At 40.2% G+C, this 15306-nt stretch overlaps 5 protein-coding genes and 1 long non-coding RNA gene across 7 annotated transcripts in view; 5 read left to right on the top strand and 1 right to left on the bottom strand.

The window, feature by feature from the left end:
* LOC104815889 overlaps positions 1-463 on the top strand; it is a 568-nt gene extending 105 nt beyond the window's left edge. The window contains exon 2 of the long non-coding RNA XR_772210.1: positions 18-463. This is a non-coding gene — a long non-coding RNA (uncharacterized LOC104815889). The remainder of the gene's footprint in view (positions 1-17) is intronic.
* LOC104815891 (GRF1-interacting factor 2-like) overlaps positions 1-2137 on the top strand; it is a 2626-nt gene extending 489 nt beyond the window's left edge. The window contains exons 2-5 of one of the 2 annotated variants that reach the window (XM_010544489.2): positions 648-724; positions 1054-1156; positions 1312-1511; positions 1684-2137. In XM_010544489.2, coding sequence (XP_010542791.1) covers positions 648-724; positions 1054-1156; positions 1312-1511; positions 1684-1708 — 405 coding nt within the window. In that variant the 3' untranslated portion in view covers positions 1709-2137. The remainder of the gene's footprint in view (positions 1-647; positions 725-1053; positions 1157-1311; positions 1512-1683) is intronic. The other variant, XM_010544488.2, reaches the window with a different exon arrangement.
* Positions 2138-4561: 2424 nt separating this feature from the next.
* LOC104815888 (auxin-responsive protein SAUR32) lies at positions 4562-5257 on the bottom strand. The gene has a single exon (XM_010544486.1). The coding sequence runs from the start codon at positions 5096-5098 to the stop codon at positions 4727-4729; it is 372 nt and encodes a 123-aa protein (XP_010542788.1). The 5' UTR covers positions 5099-5257; the 3' UTR covers positions 4562-4726.
* Positions 5258-7038: 1781 nt separating this feature from the next.
* LOC104815887 (serine/arginine-rich splicing factor RS31-like) lies at positions 7039-9611 on the top strand. The gene is made up of 7 exons (XM_010544485.1): positions 7039-7184; positions 7380-7488; positions 8245-8358; positions 8492-8604; positions 8685-8911; positions 9013-9222; positions 9316-9611. The coding sequence occupies exons 2-7, from the start codon at positions 7380-7382 to the stop codon at positions 9338-9340; spliced, it is 798 nt and encodes a 265-aa protein (XP_010542787.1). The 5' UTR covers positions 7039-7184; the 3' UTR covers positions 9341-9611.
* A 229-nt stretch (positions 9612-9840) lies between these two features.
* LOC104815886 (DNA-directed RNA polymerase III subunit RPC10) lies at positions 9841-11101 on the top strand. Its single transcript, XM_010544484.1, has 4 exons — positions 9841-9949; positions 10099-10208; positions 10309-10399; positions 10789-11101. Exons 2-4 carry the CDS (start codon positions 10104-10106, stop codon positions 10911-10913), a joined length of 321 nt encoding a protein of 106 aa, XP_010542786.1. The 5' UTR covers positions 9841-9949; positions 10099-10103; the 3' UTR covers positions 10914-11101.
* A 288-nt stretch (positions 11102-11389) lies between these two features.
* The window catches only part of LOC104815884 (bifunctional fucokinase/fucose pyrophosphorylase), a 6228-nt gene continuing 2311 nt past the window's right edge, over positions 11390-15306 (top strand). Inside the window, exons 1-6 of the mRNA XM_019202786.1 lie at positions 11390-11836; positions 12320-12593; positions 12807-13171; positions 13248-13374; positions 13470-14483; positions 14574-15306. The exon at positions 14574-15306 is cut by the window's right edge and continues 1 nt beyond it. Coding sequence (XP_019058331.1) covers positions 11501-11836; positions 12320-12593; positions 12807-13171; positions 13248-13374; positions 13470-14483; positions 14574-15306 — 2849 coding nt within the window. The 5' untranslated portion in view covers positions 11390-11500. The remainder of the gene's footprint in view (positions 11837-12319; positions 12594-12806; positions 13172-13247; positions 13375-13469; positions 14484-14573) is intronic.

Below are 15306 nucleotides of genomic sequence, written 5' to 3'. Positions count from 1 at the left end.
GAGTAGAAGCGGTTCAGGTCATGAACTGATCGATTCATCTGATGGGTACATGGATTAATCATAGTTAATCACTTTTGGTTACTGGATAAGGAAAAAAAACTGGTGCACACCTCCCTGCCTGTAGGAAGGAGACAATACAAGCTACAACTGCTCTGTGTTGAGCGGTTGTTTGTTCTGATGGGTGTCCATTTGTTTCAGATTTGCAATTGTTCTAGTGATGCTTATTGAAGCCGTGACTGCTTGTTGGTGTTTTTTTTTTTGTATTTCTTGAAGCAGGGGAAAGTTGTGGAATTACATAATCTTGTATGGTTGACAGTTAGTATATTGTTGCCGCTGTTAGTTGTTGTTTTTGGACATTCTTCAATGGTTGGTTGTTTAGTAGTGGTGCTCGGAATCTTCCATTTCCGAGGTTTTTCATGATTTGTCTCCCTTATGAATGAACTTTCTGGATTACATCCTTCTATATCTTGTCCCAAAAGAGTCGAGTGAGTATTAAGTTTTCGTTACTTGTAAAACGGGTCGTGTGATATGATACATTACATATACAATCACCTTTGATGGGGTGTATGAGTTTTATCATGTAGTGTGTCAGTGTTCATCTTTTTTCGTCTCGGTTTCACATTTTCAATCCTCTTGTTTGAATGCAGTACCTCGATGAGAACAAAAAACTGATCATGGCGATTTTGGAAAATCAGAACCTCGGGAAACTTGCGGAATGCGCTCAGTAAGTGGGCATTCTAAATTTTACTCGGGGGGGAATATTCGTATATAGCTCTGTTTTTCTTTCCCCTCTTTGATTGTGTTTGTATTCTCGAGCTTAGTGTTTTGCTCGATAATTTTTGGCCAGTAATCTTGAGCTGTGAACCACGGGTTTGTTTCTGGTACCAACATGTGAAATCAGATTTCATCTGCTTCAAATAATTAGTTCCTGATCTGCTGAGACATTATATAGTTAAAAGCTTTGCAATTTTATCCTGTAATGAAGAATGCTGTTGTCTGAATGATTATGAATTAAGTAAAGCACAATTCTTCCTTCTTGTATACATATATAAGGTATCAAGCTCTTCTCCAGAAGAACTTGATGTATCTGGCTGCAATTGCCGACGCTCAACCTCAGTCCTCCGCTCCACCACCTGCCCCGGCCGTGGCTCCCCAGGTGACCGAGACCTCTCCCCGCGTCGAATTTGCTTCTTGTTAATGGTTACCGGTCAATCTCAATATCGTGTTAATTCACAAATCTGTAACGTTTTCAAAATGCATTTGAATCAAGAAGGATAATACTGCTACTCCCATCCATATTATATTATGCAGATGGCTCCTCATCCCGGAATGCAACCACAAGGCTACTTCATGCAACAGGCACAACCCGGGATATTCCCTCTGAGAGGTCCTTTCCCTCCTCATCAGCTTCAGGATCCACAAGCCATGCAAGGGCCCGTCGGCATCAGACCCATGGGGATCAACCACAATGCCCTTCATCACCACCCCGTAACCACTCCCGGAAATGGTTGGTGTGTGTGTGTATATATATATATATGTATATGTATATATAAAGTCTTGTTCTTTGTGACTCTCTGCTTTAGATTTACTCTTTCCAGTTTATGTGCCATTAATATTTGCCATCCATCCCTAATGCTCATATCCATTATCCACTGATATTTCTTTCCGGTTTCTGTGCCATAGTGGGAAGCAAACAAGATGGGTCTGATGCGGGTCAAGGTGGATCGGCCACCAGACATGGACATGGCCATGGCCATGTCGATGGAAGAGATAATGGGAAATGAAGGGACAAGAAGAAGTATCCGAACAAAAGTTGCTTGTGTTGATATTTAGGATCTATGCTTCTCTTCTGGGTCCTAGCTAGAAAGTTATCCACAACGTGGTGGTAGTCTCTAGGGTTTTTGAAAATGACGGTCGAGGACTAGGAGGATGTGAAATCTGTAACGTTTTGTTGTATGGTTTAATTAGAACCGGTTCGGTTTGGTGCATGAACCGGTTTAGGATTCATGTCAATTCATCCACTTGGGGTAATGCTGCGGGAAATGGGTTTTTATGATGACAACGAGGTTTTAGAATTTAGTTGGATTTTGATGATTCTACATTTTCTCCGATGGAAAAAAAAAGTAGCGGTTGAATGTTTCTTATGGAATATGGACAACGGGTAGTATTTAAATATGAAGGAAATCATTACGTTTAAGTGAAATCTGCCTAAACTCTATAAATTGAATTTAATCAAATGATCTACTCATATTTCAATGTAAGAGTTTCTCGATTCGGTTTAAATCTAAGTTAAATAATTCAAACAATCGAATAACACGATACAATAGAAATATATGGTTTTCGAAAGAAAGATTTAATTATGTTCGTAATGAGTGAGATGGTGGAATAATTTAAAAAGCGAGCGGCGTTTTGGACACCCAATGGGACGGGTCCTCCTCTTTCCATTTCTTCCACGCTCAAAATTCCACTCTCCATCATTCCATTTGCTTTACTATCAATTTGATATATGGAATAATAATAACAACCTATATGTCCATTTGTTTCAGATTTGCAATTGTTCTAGTGATGCTTATTGAAGCCGTGACTGCTTGTTGGTGTTTTTTTTTTTGTATTTCTTGAAGCAGGGGAAAGTTGTGGAATTACATAATCTTGTATGGTTGACAGTTAGTATATTGTTGCCGCTGTTAGTTGTTGTTTTTGGACATTCTTCAATGGTTGGTTGTTTAGTAGTGGTGCTCGGAATCTTCCATTTCCGAGGTTTTTCATGATTTGTCTCCCTTATGAATGAACTTTCTGGATTACATCCTTCTATATCTTGTCCCAAAAGAGTCGAGTGAGTATTAAGTTTTCGTTACTTGTAAAACGGGTCGTGTGATATGATACATTACATATACAATCACCTTTGATGGGGTGTATGAGTTTTATCATGTAGTGTGTCAGTGTTCATCTTTTTTCGTCTCGGTTTCACATTTTCAATCCTCTTGTTTGAATGCAGTACCTCGATGAGAACAAAAAACTGATCATGGCGATTTTGGAAAATCAGAACCTCGGGAAACTTGCGGAATGCGCTCAGTAAGTGGGCATTCTAAATTTTACTCGGGGGGGAATATTCGTATATAGCTCTGTTTTTCTTTCCCCTCTTTGATTGTGTTTGTATTCTCGAGCTTAGTGTTTTGCTCGATAATTTTTGGCCAGTAATCTTGAGCTGTGAACCACGGGTTTGTTTCTGGTACCAACATGTGAAATCAGATTTCATCTGCTTCAAATAATTAGTTCCTGATCTGCTGAGACATTATATAGTTAAAAGCTTTGCAATTTTATCCTGTAATGAAGAATGCTGTTGTCTGAATGATTATGAATTAAGTAAAGCACAATTCTTCCTTCTTGTATACATATATAAGGTATCAAGCTCTTCTCCAGAAGAACTTGATGTATCTGGCTGCAATTGCCGACGCTCAACCTCAGTCCTCCGCTCCACCACCTGCCCCGGCCGTGGCTCCCCAGGTGACCGAGACCTCTCCCCGCGTCGAATTTGCTTCTTGTTAATGGTTACCGGTCAATCTCAATATCGTGTTAATTCACAAATCTGTAACGTTTTCAAAATGCATTTGAATCAAGAAGGATAATACTGCTACTCCCATCCATATTATATTATGCAGATGGCTCCTCATCCCGGAATGCAACCACAAGGCTACTTCATGCAACAGGCACAACCCGGGATATTCCCTCTGAGAGGTCCTTTCCCTCCTCATCAGCTTCAGGATCCACAAGCCATGCAAGGGCCCGTCGGCATCAGACCCATGGGGATCAACCACAATGCCCTTCATCACCACCCCGTAACCACTCCCGGAAATGGTTGGTGTGTGTGTGTATATATATATATATGTATATGTATATATAAAGTCTTGTTCTTTGTGACTCTCTGCTTTAGATTTAGGTTGTATGAGTCGGATATCCAGAAATTTGAGGGTCTCCGAATCCGAATATCCCGGGTTATGTATTTTATATATATATATATATATATATATATATATATATATATATATGCGTATATATATATGTATGTGTGTGTGTGTGGAAAAAAGAAAAAGAAACTGAAGAAAAATTAAATGAAATCGTCAAACATACCCCACAAAAAAGCGAGGATACTCATATAGCCACCACCATTACTCGGTTTAATACAGACCAAAAAATTTAAAACATATTCGTGTTTGGATCGTTTTTGTGCCTTGTCGGCATCATTCATATGCACTAGTGGCAGCAGACTTTGAAAATAAGGTTACGCTTCGCAAAAATATTTACTTAGATATATATCTTGGTTGAATTTTTTAATTTTAATAAATTATATTCAGACCAAATTAAGATATGTGATTTTCTATTTCGATTTTTTTTTTGTGTGTGTGTGTGGTATAAGCCTATACTGTATTTTAATCATGTGTACTTATTATACTTCTCATAATCTCTCTTCCTTAATGTACAACAAATAGCATCTTTACAATTGCAACCCTATACATAATTTGATATATGGAATAATTAATAACCAATATATATATATATATAATTGTATCAAGCATCATATGATATTTTCGCACGTAACAAAACAGTCGATTTATTTACATTTTCTTCTTCTTCAAAAAAGAAAAAAGGATGATAAGATGAATATGTTACAAACTCGATCTGCATGGATTCATTCACGCCAAAGCTTTTTTTTTTTAAAAAAAAAAAATCAAACCCTAAAACAACCAACAGCATGGGTATGGTGGTGGTGGTGGCGATGAGTGAGGGATTTTTCTCGATCGATCAGGCCTCTAACGTGCCGAAACTCTTCGACGTGGCAAGGGATAGTGATGGTTCCCTTCTGATTGAAACCGAACTCTTCTTCAGCTTCCTTCAACAGCTGTCCGAACAATGGATGGTTGAAGTACATCACTGGTATCACGAATCTCTCTTGCTCATCCCCTTGCCCCACCTTCACTGCCAAACACCCCTTTGGGACCTTCTCATGATGGTGGTGATGGTGTAGACGAGGGATGTGAAGACGGAAGCTACCCATGCCTTTGTTGATGAGTTCGATCGGTGTTCTCGCTAGGGTTTCCATGACTTCTCCATGTCTTTCTTTCTTTCTTTCTTTCTTTTTTTTTCCTGGAAAATTTTGGCCTAGAAAGTGAAGGAAAATTGCCAAGGTTCTTGGAGGATTAATGTGCAAGGGATGTGGAGGTAGGCTTGCTTGTTAGACATTTCTTTGAAGATACGGGACTCTTTGGTCTGATCCACAGATACGGGGTATATATACAATATATAATATAATTAAAGGGATTGATTACAAAAAAAAGAAAATGATTTATTTGTTTTTTTTTCGTGGACGGAGTTTTTGGATGCGATTTTCTAAATGTTAAATTAGAAAAGAATATTTAATTTACTTGAATACTAAACGGTCAAATTTTAATGTTTTCATGATACTTAGCAAACTTTTATGAGAAAAAAAATCTTTTTTAAGCGAATAAATTTTCGGGATGGAGGTAAATTTGGAAAACACACCACCTAACTCATATCTAACTTGGTTAGTTCAACCGATAAAATAGAAACACAATTTATCTATTTCATCTTGAATTCGAACCTCAAATTAGAGAGAGAAAACGTAAATTCTAATCGCACAACTTGTTCTTGATCTGGGGATTAATGTGAGTCTCGGCTCAGGACACATAAAAAACAATCTAACTCATTTATAAAAAAAAACTGTTTTTTCCAATAAATAACAAACCTCATTGAATTTATATTTTTATTAAACGCTATCTCTAAATTTTTTATTGAGGGTGAATATCATTTTAGGAACAAATAGGCCCCCACCGATCGATTTAATAAATTTATATTTCAATAAAAAAAAACAATAACAAAACCGTGGAAAAAATTTAGCCAAGTGGGGGGAGAAAAAGATTGGTAAGAAGAACCATCCAAAGTGGCTTGGTGGGTCTTCTATTTTCCTTTGAAATTATTAAATAACCAAATAATTTTTTTTATTATATAAAAAAAAGTCAAAAGCTAGCGTTTGATGTACATACTTGGATTCTCTCACATAGTTTGCCTTTACGATAAAGGCTAGTAATATGACTTTACTTTTGTTACGATATATCATGTGATATACACCGAAATTTATTCTCACACACATTGGTTTTGGTACGTCTTTAACACGATATTAATCAGAAAAAAAATTAACATATGAAAATCTAATTTTAGATTTAATGATATAATCTAATGATCTAATTGCAAAGTTGAACTCGAAATTCCGATGGACTTGGTGGGGGTAATTTAATTTCATTTTTATTTGTTTAAACATATAAATTAAAGAAAATGCCACTTTTTGGTGGGATCCGTGGGAGTACTACATATTATGGTACAAGGAATTGCCAATCAGACATTGTTGGGAGATATCTATCACTTGGGGAATGGAATCTAATCTATTGGTTTATTTAATTTATTTTTTAGGTAAACTCTCACTTCGAAGTTCATATAGAATACGTATTTCTTAAAAAAAATATAGAATACTTTATTATTTTTTTAATATTCGCTATAATTTGATTTTTTTTTTACGTATAAATATTGCTTGAGGATGGTATATTTAAAGCGGCGAAGAAATTTTAGAATATTTGAAATATTTTGAAATGCGAAAATCAAATTGAAAATCCGGATACCCTTTATAGCATGGGATCGCATATAGTATATAATGAGATTATAAAATCATAACGTCGTATGTATGTATGTATGTATGTATGTATGTATGTATGTATGTATGTATGTATGTATGTATGTATGTATGTATGTATGTATGTAAGCCTTGGGCCGTTTGGGCCGTTAAGTAGAAGCCCAATAATCATTTTAGTATGATTTTAGTAAAACGCGTGACACGACTCTCAGACTAATTGGGCCTAAGAAACGAAGGCCCATTGAAGAATCATACTGTTCAATAGTCTTTTTAATCGGACGGTTGCGGCAGAGCCAGGCGACACAACCGATTATCGATCCAACGGCGGAGGATGAACGTCCAGAGACACGTAATAAAGAACAGTTCGCTTAAGTTCAAGACAATCGGATTCGTCTCTCGTTTTCCAGTGCTTTCGTATCGACTTGAAGTTTCTCGCCCTTTGATTTCCCCAACCCTTGTTTTTCAGTCTCTAATCGTTCACCGGGTAGGTTTGATTTTGGATGATTTCGCATCTTTCACCCTTTTTTCCCCGACGATTCAACCGTTCTTTCCAACTGCGTTACCAGATATTTACGAATGCTTTTCAATTGCTTACCAAGTTCTTTTAATGGATATGATTCTTCGTCTTTTACATGGTGTGCTTGTGCTTATAGCTAAGAGGGGTTTTCCTGTGATATAGATGATGAGACCACTTTTCGTGGGAAACTTCGAGTATGACACTCGTGTTTCTGAGTTGGAGCATTTGTTCCGCAAATATGGGAGAGTGGAGCGTGTAGACATGAAATCCGGTATGTTCTACAGCTTTTGTACCGTTTCCACATCTAAATTTTCTTGCCTTGAACTGGGTTTTTGTTGATGTACCCATTGGACCGTGTGCTGATCTCTGTTTGCGACTATCTTTTGATTACTTAGTCTTAACGACATGGGTTTTTGTGTCTGTTCAAGATGAAGCTTTGTATCTAACCGTAGAAACACAAAGTTAGGGGTATATGTATAGTTTATGTGTTAGATTTGCTGGAGAGTGATGGAAATACGATCTTACAGCTCGGATTTTTTTTTTCTCGAGTCACTGTGTCTGGTGTTGGGGATGATTCCTTTCTCTTGGATAAACAAGTATTTTGTTTTTACAAGTCGAGATATTTCCTCTTCTTCCTAGCATGAACATTTGTGTCTGTGGTGATCTTTTTAGTGAAAGAGAAGCTCTGGATTAACTGTTTTGTGTTGATTTTATGGACTTTGTTGTTCTAAGCCATCGAGTTCTTATCCGATGGCATCTTCTATTGCAATGCACGTAATTCATTGTCTGCTTTCTGCCTCCCTTCGTCCATTCTCAGATGGCATCTTCCCGAGTCTAGTGAACCGACCTACCTGTCTCATTGCTTACCGTTTCAAAAAAGTGGCCGTGGTGGGGAAGAGTGCAACTACCTTGTCATGCCTTCTACCTCCACATTCTATGGAGGATCAAATGAAATCTGTCATGCAATGTCTGAAATTTTGTGCTGTCTGAATGCTGAAGCATGCTTAGCAATGTCGTCTCATCTCAGGACTTTACACTTGGGAATTAGGCCCTTTTAATATGCTACACCTTCTTGGTTTAGTATCTCATTCATCACACGCCATGACTCTGCTCCTTTCATCAGCCCTACACGTTCATGCAGGTGCTGTATAAAACTTTAGTCTTTGTCAGGACAGAAACGAACCCTTTTGATGGGCGCAGCAGCTCGGAAATGGTACTCGTGTCATTCCAGAGACCTTTCATTGATATCTGGTTTCTCTGAAATGCCATTGCAGGATATGCTTTTGTATGTTTCGAGGATGAGCGTGATGCAGAGGATGCAATTCGAGGCCTTGACAATATACCGTTTGGTTACGAAAGGCGAAGGCTTTCAGTCGAGTGGGCAAAGGTGGGTGGTGGGTCTGTGTTATATGATCCGACTGTTGATTTCCGACAATTATTTGAAATGAAACGTGTTTTCTTTAACAGGGAGAGCGTATCAGACCTCGTGATGATAGGTTTCTTGGAAATCAGAAACCTACAAAGACATTGTTTGTTATAAACTTTGACCCGATCCACACGAGGGAGCGCGACATATTCAGACACTTTGACCGATATGGCGAAGTGCTTAACGTTAGAATTCGGAGGAACTTTGCGTTTGTTCAATTCGCTACACAGAACGACGCTACAAAAGCCCTCGAGTGTACACAAAGGAGGTAACTTTAGTCTATTCTCTTCTCCCTCATTGTAACTTCCCATCTGGGTATCTTTAATTTCTTTACAAAAAATTAAAATGTAAGGCATTGTGGCTTTGCAGCAAGTTACTGGACAGGGTTATATCAGTTGAATATGCTCTAAGGGACGACGACGATAGGCACAATAGAGGAAGCTATGGAAGGTCTCCAAGCCCGGATTACCACAGGAGGCCGAGTCCTGATTACGGTCGACGGCCTCTTAGTCCTGAGTACGAAAGGTACATGGGTTCATCGAGCAGGACCAAGAGCCCGAGCTATGATCGATACAGAAGGTAAGATCTTTGTTTCAGATCTGTCCTTGACATTCCTTGTAAACTGTTTTTCTTTTTACCAAAGACCTTTTTTGTTGTTGTCTCCTTTAACAGCCGATCTCCACTTCTGAGGAAGTGATGAAACATAACGGAGCTGAACTGAAGAAGACAGGAACCGAGCTTGGTTTTGTACTGCATACGAGGGTGGCTTATATATAAAGCGATATAAATATATGTAGTGAAAAATATGTGGTTTTTAGAAGTGAAAACGTTTTGGAGATTTGGGTGAGAGCTTTGTTGTACTTTTGCCATGGATGGTTTGAAGAACACGGTAATGTTTAATCCACCCTTTGTAAAAAATATATATGCCACTTGCTGGTCCATCGATTGTATCCTTTTCAAGATCTTAATCTTCATTATCCGTTTTGGACTCAATCGCTGATTTATATGAATCTCAACGAAATTTATGGAAAAAAATCGAAAATTTGCTGAGCAATCGATTTGGTTGCCAATGTATTGGATTATCTGGTATCTTACAGAAACGTAGGGGTATGAAGTTTGAATAAATAAAAGTTACGGGGGGCAAACCGAGAATTTCTAAAACATCGAAACTCCCCTCTTAAATCCGCAGCCGTCGAGTGGTTCCCGGCCGGAAAGAAACAAATCTCCGAGTCGATTCCGGGGAGCAACAACGGCGAGTCAGCGACGGCGATTGATTCAACACCAAAACCGTAATCGAATCATCCGGGTCAGTTGCAAACTCTCTCTCTCTCTCAGTTTGTTTATTTGTTCGTGGAATGGCGATGTGAACGGTGGATTGAGATCGTTCGATGGCGAAAAACTTCGAATTGATTACTGGGACTGGGATTCAATCCGGGTATTTGGGTTTTGAATCAGGGAAGATGGAATTTTGCCCAACATGTGGGAATATGTTACGGTACGAGAGGAGGGGAGGTTCTAGATTCTTCTGTATGACATGTCCGTACATCGCCTGCATTAAGCGACAGGTTACTACTTCTAAACTTCACTACTTTCACAGCTTTTCTAGGTCTTGCGATTTTCTTTTCTGTGAGAAAGTTTCAAGCTTTCGTAACTCGGATTCCACAGGTAGAGATAAAGAAGAAGCAACTTCTTGTTAAGAAACCCTTAGACCCTGTCGTGTCTAAAGAAGATATACCAAAGGGAGATGAAACTGAAGGTATTGTATTGCCTTTTCTGTTCATTTTGATTGTGTTCATTGTTCTGTTATCCTGTAATTCTGTAAATCTGGCTGGCTTATATGTTTTAATCGCTGGATACTCTGCCTATAAGAGATGGGTCTGATACACATCTGTTCTTGGGGGAGTAAAGCTCAAAATGGTTTTTCCTCGACTTGAACACTTCAGCCTTTAATTTCCCATTTTTTGCTTGGAGAACCCAAAAAAAATGCCCATCTGGAGCTGATCTTATTACTTCATTGTTAAATATATCTGGTCTTGACTGCTCAAGGGCAGGCATTTTACCGAAGTTTTCTTCCTTTTCTTTCTCTTACACAAGGATCACTTCTGCCTTACTAATGCATTACTTGTTTGGATCTTGGTTCGTCAGCTGTATGCCCGAGATGCAACCACGACAGAGCATACTTCAAATCAATGCAGATTCGCTCAGCTGATGAGCCGGAGTCGAGATTTTACAGATGCTTGAAGTGTGAATTGACTTGGCGTGAGGAATAAGTGGCTTCAACCCTAGTGCCTAAACGTTTTCACCTCATCAAAATTTTGATACAGTCCCCAACCCTCTTGCTTTAAAATGTATTTTCTGCCTTTTTTTGTCAACTCGTGAACATTTTTTTTTTGTGCGATGATGATTGATGAGTGTGCATTTCAATTCCTCTTGAATTCCCATCTTCAAGTCGTTACTATTCCTCTTCGTTTCTCCGATTACTGCATTCTCTCTAACAGACATTCTTCAATGGTGTTTTCGACATTGAAGAGAATTTCATATATGATATTGAGCTCAGTGCATTGTCATCTCTTCAAAACAGTGATGATCAGAAACCCATGGAAATGGACAGATCTTACACAGACAGGTCCAATCTTGGAAGATGGTTGAATAAATGTAAAAGCTTTTGTCTTTTTCCTGTTTAGTTTGCTTCGTTTCGGCAACGTAATACGTCTTGAACGTATACGACATCGTATCGCTTACATGTGTCTTCAATTCCGCGATCTGACTGTTAACGATAACAGTGTCTGCCTTCGTCTTCTTCCCCTCTCCTCCATATACTCATCTGCTCCAAGATTCTGACTTTCTTCCGGAAACAATGTCTCCTTTCTCGGGAAAGGAACAGAGGAAGAAGGCGGACCTAGCCGCGGTGCTGCGCAAGTCGTGGTATCATTTAAGGTTGTCGGTGCGACATCCAGAAAGGGTTCCGACATGGGACGCCATCGTTCTTACGGCAGCTAGTCCCGAACAGGCTGAGCTTTACGAGTGGCAGCTCCGCCGGGCGAAGCGGATGGGTCGGATCGCCAGCTTCACCGTCACTCTCGCCGTCCCTGATCCAGACGGGAAACGGATCGGCTCCGGCGCCGCCACTCTCAACGCCATTCACGCTCTTGCTCGGCATTACGAGAATCTAGGATTCGATTCTGGCCCCGAGGTAAACTATGTCGACGGATTTGATAGTTCATAACTCATGGTGAACGTTTAGACAGAGAATCTGGAGCTTGTACGTCGTCATGAAGGGTTGATCTGGAATGGACGAAACTTTGTCAGATCAAGAATCTGGGTTTCGCCCCCGGCCCCGCCACTCTCAACGCCATTCACGCTCTTGCTCGGCATTACGAGAATCTAGGATTCGATTCTGGCCCCGAGGTAAACTATGTCGACGGATTTGATAGTTCATAACTCATGGTGAACGTTTAGACAGAGAATCTGGAGCTTGTACGTCGTCATGAAGGGTTGATCTGGAATGGACGAAACTTTGTCAGATCAAGAATCTGGGTTTTGCATTGTGCTGCCATATCTCTGGCTTCAATGATCTGGAAAATCATAACGTCTACTTGATTTGTTTATTCGATGTAGAACTGTAGTGTTGATTTATTTGAGCATTAGGGTTGATGATCATGTTGATAACCATCAGGTTGAAATCTCAAACGGTAGAAGTAATGGGTCCTCTGTTCCGGATGAGAAAATGTCTCGAGAGGACTCTTGGGTTCGGTTCCTGTCCCAAAAGCATATACTGATGCTTCATGCCGGAGGTGACTCCAAAAGGGTGCCTTGGGCTAATCCAATGGGCAAAGTCTTCCTGCCACTTCCGTATCTGGCAGCTGATGATCCTGATGGACCTGTTCCTCTCCTTTTTGATCATATCCTCGCAATTGCTTCATGTGCAAGACAGGCTTTCAGAGATGAAGGTAACTCTATCTAGCCTTTGTCTTGTGCTAAATCCACTAACCTGTGTAAGCAATGGAAGAGGGTAACTCTTCCCTTACCCATCACACCTCACGCAATCATGCCTATTGCTTGGATTAGATGAGTATCATATCCATTTCATAAATGGTGTTTTCTCGAAGATTCAGTAAAAGTTTTTGGATGACGCTGATTGACTTGTTTAACTTGCTACCCAGGTGGGTTATTCATTATGACTGGAGACGTTCTTCCATGTTTCGATGCATTCAAAATGATTCTCCCAGAAGATGCAGCAGCAATTGTTACTGTACCTATCACCCTTGATATTGCTTCCAATCATGGTGTCATTGTGGCATCTAAATCTGAGTCCCTTCCGGAAACCTCTACAGTTAGTCTGGTAAACGATCTGCTGCAGAAACCGACGGTAGAGGATCTTTCTAAGAAAGACGCAATTCTACATGATGGTAGGACGCTGCTTGACACCGGGATAATTGCTGCCAGGGGCAAAGCATGGTTGGACCTGGTCACTCTTGGGTGCTCATGCGAACCACTGATCTCAGAGCTTTTGCTCGATAAAAAGGAGGCATGTTCCTTGTACCTTTGTTTGTGTGTTCTTTTGAGAAACTGACCTTGTAATGAAATGATATGCTTACTTACAGATGAGTTTGTATGAAGATTTGGTAGCTGCTTGGGTTCCAACAAGGCATGATTGGTTGCAGACTCGGCCTGTGGGTGAACGTCTTGTAAGCAGACTGGGAAAGCAGAAGATGTACAGCTATTGTGCCTGTATGTTTGGACTGATCCCAAGACTAGAAAAAGTAGAAAAGGTTTCTATTGCAATTGGTTACTTTTTCTCATCCCTTGTTGTCATCTTGTGTCAGATGATTTGCGTTTTTTGCATTTTGGAACATCGAGTGAAGTTCTGGATCACTTAAGTGGAGCTGCCTCAGGAATTGTTGGTCGAAGACACTTATGTTCCATCCCTGCAACCACTGTTTCCGATATTGCAGCCTCTTCTGTTATTTTGTCTAGCAAAATTGCACCTGGTGTCTCCATTGGCGAAGATTCTCTTATATATGATTCATCGATTTCTGGTGCAATACAAATCGGTTCTCAATCCATAGTTGTTGGCATTCACATCCCTTGCGAAGGTCTTGGAACTCCAGAATGTTTGTTCAGATTCTTGCTTCCAGATAGGCATTGTCTTTGGGAGGTTCCATTAATGGGGCATAAAGATAGAGTGATAGTGTACTGTGGTCTCCATGATAACCCGAAGAATACGATTCATAAAGATGGAACCTTTTGCGGTAAACCATGGGAAAAGGTTCTGTCTGATCTCGGCATTGAAGAAAGTGACCTCTGGAACTCATGTGGTACACAAGACAAATGCTTGTGGAATGCAAAATTGTACCCAACCCTAACCTACAATGAAATGCTGAAGTTAGCTATGTGGTTGATGGGTTTGGATGATTATAAAAACAATGAGTTGCTTACGTTGTGGAGAAGCTCGGAACGTGTGAGCTTAGAGGAATTGCACAGGTCGATCAACTTTCCAGAGATGTGTAATGGTTCTAGCAATCATCAAGCTGATCTCACTGCTGGAATCGCTCAAGCATGTATGAGCTATGGCATGCTTGGGCGCAACTTGTCTCAGCTCTGCCATGAGATTTTACAGAAAGATTTGTCAGGATTGGAAATATGCAAGGGTTTTTTAGATCAGTGTCCCAAATTTCAGGAGCAAAATTCCAAAATTCTTCCCAAGAGCCGGGCATATCAGGTACAAGTTGATCTTCTCCGTGCGTGTGGGGATGAAGCAAAGGCTTGCGAGTTGGAACATAAAGTCTGGGCAGCAGTGGCAGAAGAAACTGCTTCTGCAGTGAGATACGGATTCAGAGGTATCTAACTAGCTAAATTTCTCTAAGGTAAATTGCTATTATCTTTCTTATGAACAGACCTGGATAACTCTTCTTTTATTTGTTGTACAGAGCATTTCTTGGAGTCAAGAGAGAAGCCTCTTTCTGTGAATCCGACAATTGTCCATCTTTCTTCTCGTCTGGATAATCTGTTCCAACCAAGAAGGATGAAGGTCGAACTGCCAGTTCGATTAGATTTTGTTGGGGGTTGGAGTGATACACCTCCATGGAGTTTAGAGCGTGCCGGTTGCGTCCTGAACATGGCAATAACCCTTGAGGGTTCACTTCCCATTGGTACAACCATTGAGACAACAAAACAGAGTGGAATCTCGATCAATGATGATGCTGGAAACAAAATATATATCGAAGATCCAACTAGAATCTCTGCACCCTTTGAGGGCAGTGATCCATTCAGGCTTGTTAAATCTGCTCTACTGGTAACGGGTATTATTAATGAAAACTTTGTCCAATCTAGAGGCTTAGAGATCAAGACATGGGCCAATGTTCCGCGTGGTAGTGGCCTAGGAACATCGAGCATTTTAGCTGCTGCTGTTGTGAAGGGTCTTCTCCAGATATCTGGTGGAGATGAAAGCAATGAAAATGTTGCAAGGCTTGTCTTGGTTTTGGAGCAGCTCATGGGAACAGGGGGTGGCTGGCAGGATCAGATCGGTGGATTGTACCCTGGAATCAAATTCACTTCAAGTTTTCCTGGGATTCCTCTGCGTCTTCAGGTCGTCCCTTTGCTTGCTTCTACCGAGCTAGTCTCAGAGGTAGAGCAGCGACTGCTAGTTGTTTTCACCCGGCA

This window comes from Tarenaya hassleriana, unplaced genomic scaffold (assembly GCF_000463585.1).
Source record: "Tarenaya hassleriana unplaced genomic scaffold, ASM46358v1 Cleome24, whole genome shotgun sequence".
Lineage (NCBI taxonomy): Eukaryota > Viridiplantae > Streptophyta > Magnoliopsida > Brassicales > Cleomaceae > Tarenaya > Tarenaya hassleriana.
This window is presented reverse-complemented; position numbering and strand designations above follow the sequence as displayed.

What these genes read in the sequence shown, in the direction of transcription:
- LOC104815888 (XM_010544486.1), bottom strand. Translation starts at nt 5,098, where the DNA reads ATGGAAACCCTAGCGAGAACACCGATCGAACTCATCAACAAAGGCATG.
- LOC104815887 (XM_010544485.1), top strand. Translation starts at nt 7,380, where the DNA reads ATGATGAGACCACTTTTCGTGGGAAACTTCGAGTATGACACTCGTGTT. An exon ending in CTCGAGTGTACACAAAGGAG is followed by an intron (nt 8,912 to 9,012) that starts GTAACTTTAGTC and finishes GTGGCTTTGCAG; the next exon opens with CAAGTTACTGGACAGGGTTA. An exon ending in AGCTATGATCGATACAGAAG is followed by an intron (nt 9,223 to 9,315) that starts GTAAGATCTTTG and finishes CTCCTTTAACAG; the next exon opens with CCGATCTCCACTTCTGAGGA.
- LOC104815886 (XM_010544484.1), top strand. Translation starts at nt 10,104, where the DNA reads ATGGAATTTTGCCCAACATGTGGGAATATGTTACGGTACGAGAGGAGG. An exon ending in TCGCCTGCATTAAGCGACAG is followed by an intron (nt 10,209 to 10,308) that starts GTTACTACTTCT and finishes CGGATTCCACAG; the next exon opens with GTAGAGATAAAGAAGAAGCA. An exon ending in AAAGGGAGATGAAACTGAAG is followed by an intron (nt 10,400 to 10,788) that starts GTATTGTATTGC and finishes TTGGTTCGTCAG; the next exon opens with CTGTATGCCCGAGATGCAAC.